This window comes from Sprattus sprattus (assembly GCF_963457725.1).
Source record: "Sprattus sprattus genome assembly, chromosome: 14".
Taxonomy (NCBI): domain Eukaryota; kingdom Metazoa; phylum Chordata; class Actinopteri; order Clupeiformes; family Clupeidae; genus Sprattus; species Sprattus sprattus.
In genome coordinates this window covers 21,575,794-21,586,468 of record NC_137912.1, presented here as the reverse complement: position 1 = coordinate 21,586,468, position 10,675 = coordinate 21,575,794, and the positions used below count along the sequence as shown (strand labels likewise).

The following is a 10,675-nucleotide window of genomic DNA, read 5'->3' as shown; positions in this document are numbered from 1 at the left end:
ATAAAGCATTTGCAAGAGGCACTTTTTGATGCCTGCATGTAAGCCCGTTGAGTGATTCTGATTTTTCTTTTCAAGTTCGTTTCAACCAATGGGACTACACAATAAATGGTGACAATGTAGATATTCATCTGTTTTGCAGCATTCAAACTGACAAAGACAGTGAGAGGGAAGCATACATTCACTGGTCTGATATTGGCGTCAGGCAACTGGCATCCGTCTGTGTTGAGCGCTTTTCCCTAAAAGCAAACCTATCCGTCTGGATCTGACCACGCAGAATTTGGTCAATCAACCTTGTTTTCCTGTGACGAATTGATGTATTTGCCGGAGATTGCCTCAGTGGGTGTAGAAACAGCTGCAGTTGCAACAGAACCGCCCGACAAACTGCAAGCCTTCAACTGCCACGTCTCTAAATGATAAACTCCACTTAACCTAGAGGAGCTCAAATTGCTCCAAATATCAACCCAATTCATGCAGTGCAGCGCTTTAGACAAGGCATACAGGGCATTATGTTACCTAGGCAATTGGATTGACAGTATAACCTATATCTTTATATTTCCTGACATCCTTTTAGCAGCATAGCACCATAGGCATCTAATTTCATCCATCTGCATAAACGGGGTAAATCGTAGAAAATGTAAACAAAAAATGTGTATGCTTTAAACATGGTTGCGCTTTTTGTCCCCAATGCATCTGATATGCAATCATACAGCAACAGTTTTTGTCTGATTGTTAGTTTGTTTTTATATTTTTTTGAGAGGTTTCCCAAGACAACAGCTGGCGCTAGACAGGATCAGTTTCTTCCGATGGTGGGCGCAGGCCATTCAGTCCACAAAACGAGTTCATGGCATTTGCGCCATGGTCGCTGAGTTAATGCCATATACATGTATCGCACGGTCATTTAATTCAGCTGTTTGACTGCGAATGGTAAACCACACTGGCCTTGACTTCAATTGTATGTTACCACAACTACACGCCTGTTTGGGCCATGCATAGGCCTGGGATTCTCAGTCAGCGATTTGACCAAATGACAGATTGACTGCTGATAATATAATAATACACTTCAGACTAGGCTGCATAACATGGTCTAGTGATTACAAAACCAATCCGAATCTGCGTGCACGTCAAGCCACACCATCTGGCAAATATTATTAACCAAATCGTATGAATCAGAACATTTTGGCCCGGAATCGGCCTGTGTCCTTTGTGCAGATTGTGCCTTCCATGCACCAGCCTAAAACTGACATTTTTATTTTACAATAGCAATAGTTAGCAATGGGAAGAAATGTGAGGTACTGTAATACAAGGATATCGACCATCCATCAATTCATCAATTACTTTACATCCTCATCATTCATCTATCCATTCATCCATCTATCCGTTCATCCTTCATTTCTTTCCTTATTCCTCTTTGGCTACAGCCCTTGTCTACATTTATGGTATTTATGCCACTAGAATCCTTACAGCGGACCACACTAAATGGCGAAATGCGCGGTTAGGCTTATGTTTTAAATCCATGGCCAGTTCGCAGGATGCAGTAGTAGGTAATCTGTAGCCAGCGCGCGCGTGCTCGTTAAACCCTCGGCAGATTAGGAGGGTGTGCGAGCTCTAAACCATCTGTTGTCAGCACCTCACCTGCCCGTACGCAGCATACGACATCACGGCTACCAGGGGAGGCTGGAGGCCGTGCACGAGCCATGGAGGCCGCATAAACTTCACGTGGGGTTGCACGTCCTAACTATCCCGTGCGTTCTAATTGAGTGGTGTTGTATAACACTGTCTGATTGCCTTAATCTACTGCGACACAAAACTGTGACCAGAGAATAATTTGCACATGTAACGCAGACAAAAAACAGTTAATGTCTTACAACTTGATTGGTGTGCGCCAAGTAGAAAGATTCCATACAGTGGGATCTTAGCTCGAAATATTAAATCCCCGATTAAAGTATATGACAAGGGTAGTTTTCTCTCAGTTTGGGTTCCATCCTTTTTCCTGATATATCTATATTGCCAGGTCAGGTGTTTACTGTCAATCCTGACCACTGTGAAAAGGTAAAATACCGGTGTGCCTCTGGCCATATTCTGGCCGCTAGAGGACAGCGTTGACGCAGAGATTCGTTGTGATCAGTCCAATTTCATAGTTTTTCCATCAATGTCTAAACAATGCGAGGCCAGGTAAACATTGCCCAAACAAAGTGAATATGTCCTACATTTTTTTAGGGTTCATGATTAATATTTATGAACTTTTTGCGTCGTTGTTGGAAATGTAGCCTATTTTGAACACAGATGTGTGACGATTCAAACCCGGTTTGGACTTCGATCTTTTTTCCGTTAACGCCCGCCCTGCCACCCCCACCCCTCCCCGTGCCACCGTGTTGGACATGATCATCCCTCTCGAAAAATGTAATGACATAGATTCGGGATACAATAATGGTCCAAATAAACTTCTGACAAAATCCAGAAACAAGGCGACTACAGAGTTAAAATAAAAATAAAAACTCTTATCTATCATAATAACGCAATACGTATGACTGTGCGTAAAATATAACTCGTAAATTCTCAAATGAGCTACTGACCATCCGAAATAACTGATTAAATCAGTAATTCAATAAACAAACAGATACAAGCTTGATAGAGAAGTCACTTCCAATCACAGTAGGCACCAACACTAGGTACAAGATGCGCTTTATACAGGTCTGTTGACATTTTAAAGCCCTCTGGTATTTTCAGAATAAAATGGGAACTGCACGTCCAATCATTGAACACTCAATGTAAACTTCACACTTTTAAAAGGGTTCTTAAGACCTTCATGCTAAATGCGTAAAATGTATTGTGTAATCGACTCTAGTAGCCTACAGCAAATACGTGTTTACACGATGCGAGCCAAATGCCCTCTCGACATGGGGGAGGAGGCTTCGGCATTCTATTTATAATTGGCCGAACAAATTTTGCAACTGCTGTAAAGGTCGATGAAGGAGTTGGCTTGAAAATAATCTGAAGATTTTTAGACATGCGCAGATGTAGGATGCCATATTGGAAGGAGGATTTGGCCCGAGCAGCTGAAAGAGACACGGCTCTCGCTGCCTTCAACCGAACGAAAGGAGCTCTCGAATAAAGACGTGGAAAAAAACTTGATTCCGGTAAGAAAAATGATAGCTTTTGGCTTCTTTAAGTTGACATGATTGTGCTTGGAGTAGACTTGTTCGGTTCTCGCCGAGACGACCAACACGAAAGCTTTTTCCTGTGTAAAATATTGAACTGGTCGGAGGCTCGTTTCGCGGAATCAGAAATAGCGAAGCTTTCAGTGGGCAAGTTGTAAAGTGTCATTATGTAGCTCATGTAATTATGGCTTCTTTGCAACCTCAGAAATTACTCACATCTACTTTCGATTTACTCGCTCGCGGTATTTTAATGACATTAATTAATGCGTTGAATATCGACATATAGTTAAGACTAAAGTGTTTTCGGTTGAGTGGCATAAAATGTGTATTTTCAGGTCGTTCTGTCATGTCACTGAAAATACGAATATCAGGCTGCTGTCGACTGAACTTCATAACCTGTCCAAGCCGTGTTGAATTCCCAGAGGACACGATGTTTTTCTCTCTCAAAAACATGTAAACTTAACGAGATTCGATTTTAAATTGCCTTGTTTTCGCTTAAACCTATATGTGCCTCCAGATTATATAGCTGATAGGCAAACTGAGTCGTCAGTGCACAGCGAGCCTCGGCGATATGTCACTTTCAACATGGCGGTTAAGGTGTGTAAAACTGCACGCAAAATCTTTGAATAGGGAAAAAATAAAACGATGCGACACAACCAGTCTATTTTAGTTTCGTTCGGTGCACATTGACGTCCTCTACTGAATTAAATTCGAAGTAAAAGCGAGGCTATGACGTCCGAGTTTTTTTCCGCTACAATACTTTTAGACTGTGCAAAGTACAGAGGCGGCGAGCTGAATACGTAACGACCCGAGGAGGTCTGCACGGAGGGAACCGCGGCGATACCCTGTCACACACATACACACATACACACACTCGCTCACGCACGCACATACACACCCACACACAGACACACACACACACACACACACACACACACACACACACACACACACACACACACACACACACACACACACACGCAGTTCCTCTTTAGGTTTTAACCCTCGTTGCAATTTTCACCTATGTTACTGCATTATTAATGCGGGTAAAAAACGCGCTGCTTATCGCCCCTGTCATGTTATAATCGCAAAGCTTAAAATAAAACATGTTTGTAAAATGACACGAGCTGTTTAATTATCCTCAGTGAGCTCGAGGTAGAATTTATGTGTGTATTAAGTTGTTAATTGGTGGAACGACGCGAATCCGTTTAAATAAAGGTAATTTTTGCAGAGGGATGGTAAATCCGGGGGGTTACCCGCGTGCATTATTGCAGAGAATTCTTTCTGGATTAAATTCAAATTGGCATTGAGGGGGAGAAAAAAAAATTCTCTGCGCGCCTGGGGGTTTAGCGCGAAAGTACAACATTTAATAACACAGAGATTGAAGTCAAAATGAATCCACGTCCTCATTCCTAGTGGGGCAGATTTTTCCATTGTGGTGTCGCGTAGACAGGCCGTTTCACCATGAATATTCTGCGAATGAGAGAGAAACAGAGTTGCAGCCGAGTGTGCAGCTATTGGTCCAGAGAAGGGTGTGTGCTGTTAACGACCAAATGATATTGAGGACGGGGTGCTACGGGATAAAGACGAACGGATCCAATCATGTGTCTGGTTTCTCATCATCTGAATTAAATGGGGCAAGTGGAACAGCTAGACAGGGAAGGACGGGGACAGATAGACACAACACGCTGTGAGAAATGGGTTAGGCACGTGGCGCACTGCTCAGTAGTGGGTGTGCTGTTAGAATTGCGCGTGTATGTGTTTTTTTTTTTTTCAAGGTCAGCCTCACGCCCCCCACCCCCACCCCCCTAAATCCCCTCCCGTTCATCGACTGGGTAAGGAGAATGATAGAAGTTCACCCGCGGCGGGCGGCGCATGTGACACGGACCTGTTCCGTGAGTAATGCGATCGGCCTGGAGAGTAAGCGGATCGTTTGTCCTTGGGTCGGCAAGGAGGCATCGTGTGTCGGTCGCCTTTTGAGTGGGCCGCCGGCGCTTTGGGCGAATGGATTGCACAATCTCTCGCAGATCCCGACGCAGCATGTTTTGAAAACACGGGGCTATGAAAGGCTTTCTCCACGAAGAAAACACTCGTTCCTACATCCCATCTGGTTTCCACAGAATTGTACAATAAAGTGGAATTTACCTCCACCACCTAGCACTACAAACTAGTGCACTCAGTAATTCTCATTCAGCAACTGCTGTCCGGGTTATGGAGTCATCGGGAAAAAATGTCCCTGTGGGTATTTAAACACCTCATTGGAACTTCAGTGACAGTAACAGCATGTAGTGGAGGGTCCTGCAATGCTCTTTTAACAGTAGGCTAATAGACTGAGACCCTTTTTTTAGCTACAAAAAAAAAAGACGGATGCAACCTGTGTATTTAATTTGGTTATAGGAAAGAAAGTTGATATTAAGTGTTTGTGTGCTTGTGTTTGTCAGAGAGAGGGAGAGGTATGTGTTTTCTGTCCAGAGCATGTGTGTGTTTGTGCCATTTCCCGTGTAGAGGTAACAGTATGCAGCTGAGAGCAAGCATCAGTCACATGGTCAGATGTTGTTTGTTTTGCTGAGTGTCTTTCTGGAAGCCAAGGGAGCCTTGACGAAATCACAGAGGGTTGCTACGTAACAGGATGATGTCACAATAGAAAGAAGAGAGCGGCAGTGGAATGACATCAGCAGAGTGTTTATGGCTTGAGATGACATCATTGTCATACGCAGATGAAAATTAAATGGGGCCATTTTATGTGTGTAATCTTTCTAACAGCCAACCAGACAGACAGACAGACACACACACACACACACACATACACACACACACACACACACACACACACACACACACCCCCAGAGAGACAGAGACACAGGCGGCATACTAAACAGAGTGGGATAAGATTAAAAAGGATTATTTAATGTGATTGACAAAGCTACAATGTCATAATAATAATAAAAGAAAATCAGGGCTGAATTGTCTTCGTAAATCCTTTAATGCTCTTTTAGAACTTTAACAGCTTCTGGCTTTTGGGCGGACAGAGAGAGAGAGAGAGAGAGCGTTTAAGCGTATAGTACGTGTGGCTGTAAGTGAGGCTAATCAATATGGTCCTGGACGTAAATCCTGGGCTTTGTTGTAGTCTGATTTTAGAGGCGGTATCAGAGTAATCCTTAAAACCAATCTGTGTTGTGTTCGCTCAGTTTAGCTAAACGCCAGGCTGGAAAAGACAGAGAAAAAGAAGTGTGTGTGTGAGTTTTGTGAGGGGTCAGAACAGGGGAGTAGAGACCCAAGAGAAGAAGAGAGAGAGAGATGGAGGGAGGGAGTGTTGGATGAGAGATGAGAGAGAGAGATTTGTGTGTTTTCATTTGAGTGCTCTGCAAATACAATTACACTTGTCATTAGCAACAAAGCAACGTAGAATTGAAATACAGAGTGACAAAAGCAGTGGAGATAACAGGAACAAGACAGAGAGAGAGACAAGGAGAGGGGAGGGAGGAGGGGGATGTGAGTGAAAAAGAGGGTAAGGGAAGGGGGAGAGGCACAGAGCATGTGAGACAAATTAAATGTGTTTTCTGCTAGTTCGGGTGCTGTTTGTGTGTGTGTGCGAGAGAGAGAGAGAGAGAGAGAGTCTGGGTGTGTTTGTGAGGGAGAGAGAGAGAGAGAGAGTGTGTCTGTTTGTGTGTGTGTGTGAGAGAGAGAGAGAGTCTGTGTGTGTGTTTGTGAGAGAGAGAGAGAGAGTGTCTGTGTTTGTGTGAATGTGTGAGAGAGAGAGAGAGAGTGTGTGTGTGTGTGTGAGAGAGAGTGTGTCTGTGAGTGTTTGTGTGAGTGTGAGTGTTCATGTGTGTGTGTGTGTGTGTGTTTGTGTGTGTGTGTGTGTGTGTGTTAAGTGGGACAGTCGTTATGTGGCTGCAGAATGGGCTCTCAGAAAAGAGCAGTGTACTTTGTCTCTGGTGGCCCAGAGTTCGGTGTCGGGTCGGAAGACGCAGATAAATCTCTTCATTACTTTGTCTCCTCTGACAGAGGGATTCCTGGGAACAATCAAATATGAATCAAAGTCAAATTCCCAGCAGACAGCCTTTACGCTGCTGGCCTGAACGTCCTGGAGGAGATGGGTGTGTGTGAGAGAGAGGGGTTTGCGTGTGTGAGAGGGAGTATGTGTGATTGTGTGACAGTGGGAAAGAGGATATGAGATACAAGGGGTGTGTATGTTCTGAAATATGTATAAAGAAGAGCTATAGGTTTGTTTTTGTGTGTGTGTGTGTGTGTGTGTTAGTGTGTGTGTGTGTGTGTGTGTGTGTGTGTGTGTGTGTGTGTGTGTGTGTGTGTGTGTGTGTGTGTGTGTTTGTGTGTGTGCAGCATGCATCAGTGTTTGTTGGAAAGTGACCACTCTATTTCACGGCTATAATAATGAAGAGATGGAAGCCTGTACACTGATCAATCAGTCTAAACGATCACTTATTGCTGTCTCTCCATTGTGAAACAGTGTATGTGCGTGTTTGTGTGTGTGTTTGTGTGTGTGTTTGTGTGTGTGTGTGTGTGTGTGTGTGTGTGTGTGTGAAACAGAGATGTGTTCATGGACACAGATTTCTTTAGGCAGGCTGGATTGTGCCTCACAACATTTCTGGATCTTACTCAGTCTCTTGCTGGACAAGAAATCTCACTTGAGTTTATGGTAAAAAGCTTAGGTCTAAACAAACACCACAGCACCTAATTAAAATGTGGTTTTAAGGGTTAGTCAGAAGTGTTTTACATGTGTGTGTTTGTCTTTATGTGCACACGTGTGTGTGTGTGTGTGTGTGTGTGTGTGTGTGTGTGTGCACATGTGTGTATGCGTGCATGAGTGTGTGTGTGCGCGTGTGTGTATGTGCACACCTGTGTACGTGTGTGTGTCACAGTGTCACTGGATAGGCTCATCAGGGTAAATATTGACAGGCTTGTTGAGCAGAATCTTGTTTCAAGGGGAGAAGAAATCTCCAGAGGATTCTCCTCCCACAAAGAGAAAAAGAACTGTGAGAAAATAGAAAATGACATAGGAACGGGAGACCAAAAGACTAAAACAAAAGGGGAATTTACCAATCAAATGGAATTTACCAGGAAATTTCCATCAGTGACGTTGCTACTGATGACGAAGATCATATCTCTCTTTGAAAGTGGTGACTAATTATAATAACTACAGTCACTTTCAAATGCATTTTCTCACGTCCACTGTTTATATATCAGTGAGAAGATGGATACATGCACATGGCTAGTGTTAGTGCCTTGTCAATATATGCAGTCTGTAGCATAGGTATTATATGCAGTCAAGCATACAGTACGTATAACATTATTCATTTGCAATGCCAATTCTCTGTCATAAGGGCAAGTAAAATATCTTTACCAACCAGGAGAAAGTACTTTTCCATGTAGTATGTAATATTATTATTATATAATATATTATATAATGATGGGAAAATTAAGTGGCACCATTTCTACTTAGCAACAGGAATTTGACCATGTGATATGTAGAAGACGTAAATAAAGTTGGACTGTTTCTAGTAATCAACAGGAAGAAGATATTTGGCCATATAGTATGGAGTAAACAAATATAAAAGAACATACTTTGCCATGTAGTGTGTCATAAACATGAGCACGTGTTCTTCCTGTTGACAATTAAGACGATATGACCTTTGACCTTTTGTGTTGTAGGCTGGGAGACGGTGTGGCATGCTCTTTGGATAGGGTCAGGACACAAGGTTACCACGACAACCTTCGCTGCAGGATGCAGTCGTCAGCTGGCGCACAGGAGTGGTTGATGATGCCCTCGGGTGGGCGTAGCGTGAGTCCGTCCAATGGCAAGCTGGAGCAGCAGATCCCAGGTTAGCCTAAGGTTCCGTACTTCCTGTCAGAATCCTGGGCACCTTTCCATTCTCTTCCAGGGAAAAGACTAGTCACAACACAAGCAGTGTCTATAGAGTGTGTATGTGTGTGTGTGTGTGTGTGTGTGTGTGTGTGCGCGCGTGCATGTGTGCATGTGAGTCACAGTTAAATGGAACCCAGAGAAGAAAAGGAAGTGATTGTTTTGCTGATAGGAGCTCTTGCGGAAGTGAAGATTGCTGGGAAATGCCTACAGCCTCTCTCTCTTTAATTTTTCTCTATTTTAACTCAGAGTGACATTGTGTGTGTTTGTGTAACGTAGCGTTTTCTTGCGTGTATAGTATACATATGTGCTAGTCTCAGTATAAAAGCGTAAGATGGCCTGTCATAAGATTAACACAACCGTGTCAGAAACATGTCATGGCAGATACTACATCCTGTTATTGGCTGACATGGACCCCAAAGTCAGTTAATCTGCAGTGACATAACATTGTCATGTTATTATTATCAGTAATTATCGTGACAGGTTGGTTAGTGTCAGACATAAATATCACATGCTAACAAGCTGTCATGGCAACAAGTGCGAGAGGTTTCATGGCAATTAGTGACTAAAGCGGTAGCAACTAGCAATCTGAAACTGACAAAATCCTTACAACCAACGACAGCAGTTCTAACACTCTTATGTTTATAGAGTTTATTCACTAATGGCGATATAGTTGGCGATGTCGTGCTGTGAAAGCCTTTTGTACGTTTTCGCAGGGGGGTCTGACCTGGACCATTGAGCATAGTGCGGCTCATTGGAAAAACAGGGTGTGTTTATTCACATAACTATTTACTATGGAAATAATGTCATGAAAGCGTATAACAGTTATCCGCCATGACACGCTTATGATTACGTAAGTCGAATGACAGGAGATTCAAGCGATACCAAGAATGAAATAAATAGTTTTTTGTTGCTGTTAAGGCAGAATGTATCTTAAAATACCAGATATCAGTGAGAAGGAAATGCATCTAAATTGAAAAAAAATGATTAACTGTTATTTATAGTACATATAGTTACTATGGCTAATTTTCAGACCACACACTTAACAAAATAATCACTTCTGTCTTAATACAAGTGAAATAGCTCTGAAAGTGACTTGACAGAGTTGTAGCTGCATCCTCAACATGTGTCCCTTTATATAGCAATCAGTGCATGTTGATAGGTTGGTTACACTTGCAAAATAGTTATAAATATAAATGGAAATAGAAATAGACATGTATTTGCATACAACCAAATGCAATTCATGTTGGTGCCACGAGAGACAACGTATAAATCCAAGTAGATCTAAAATATCACACACACACAAACACACACACGCAGGCAGGCAGGCAGGTAGGCACACACGCACGCATGCACATACACACACACACACTGCGCTGCTCCTGTTGGTGCCACAACGAGGGATATAGTATATTTCCAATAAATCTAGTATACGATAAAGCCCTCTAATACTGTCATAAAATCTCTGTTTATCCATTCTTTTGGAATACACAGCCCTCCTTTTTTATTTGTAATTCTATCAAGCCTGGATATCCTAGGCCCAAAGGCTAGGAGCTTATGTTGAACATCAGTTGCTGTTTACTGATGTGAGATAAAACGCATTCAGACAGCCCTACAGTCTAAAGCAGCAGCC

General features: G+C 42.8%; 1 protein-coding gene across 2 annotated transcripts in view; it reads left to right on the top strand.

Annotated features, from left to right (window-relative positions):
• Positions 1–3,038: 3,038 nt before the first annotated feature.
• The window catches only part of sfmbt2 (Scm like with four mbt domains 2), a 47,514-nt gene continuing 39,877 nt past the window's right edge, over positions 3,039–10,675 (top strand). For both annotated transcript variants that reach the window (XM_080850852.1, XM_080850851.1), the window contains exons 1-2: positions 3,039–3,137; positions 8,832–9,001. In XM_080850852.1, the coding sequence (XP_080706978.1) occupies positions 8,905–9,001 (97 nt within the window). In that variant the 5' untranslated portion in view covers positions 3,039–3,137; positions 8,832–8,904. The remainder of the gene's footprint in view (positions 3,138–8,831; positions 9,002–10,675) is intronic.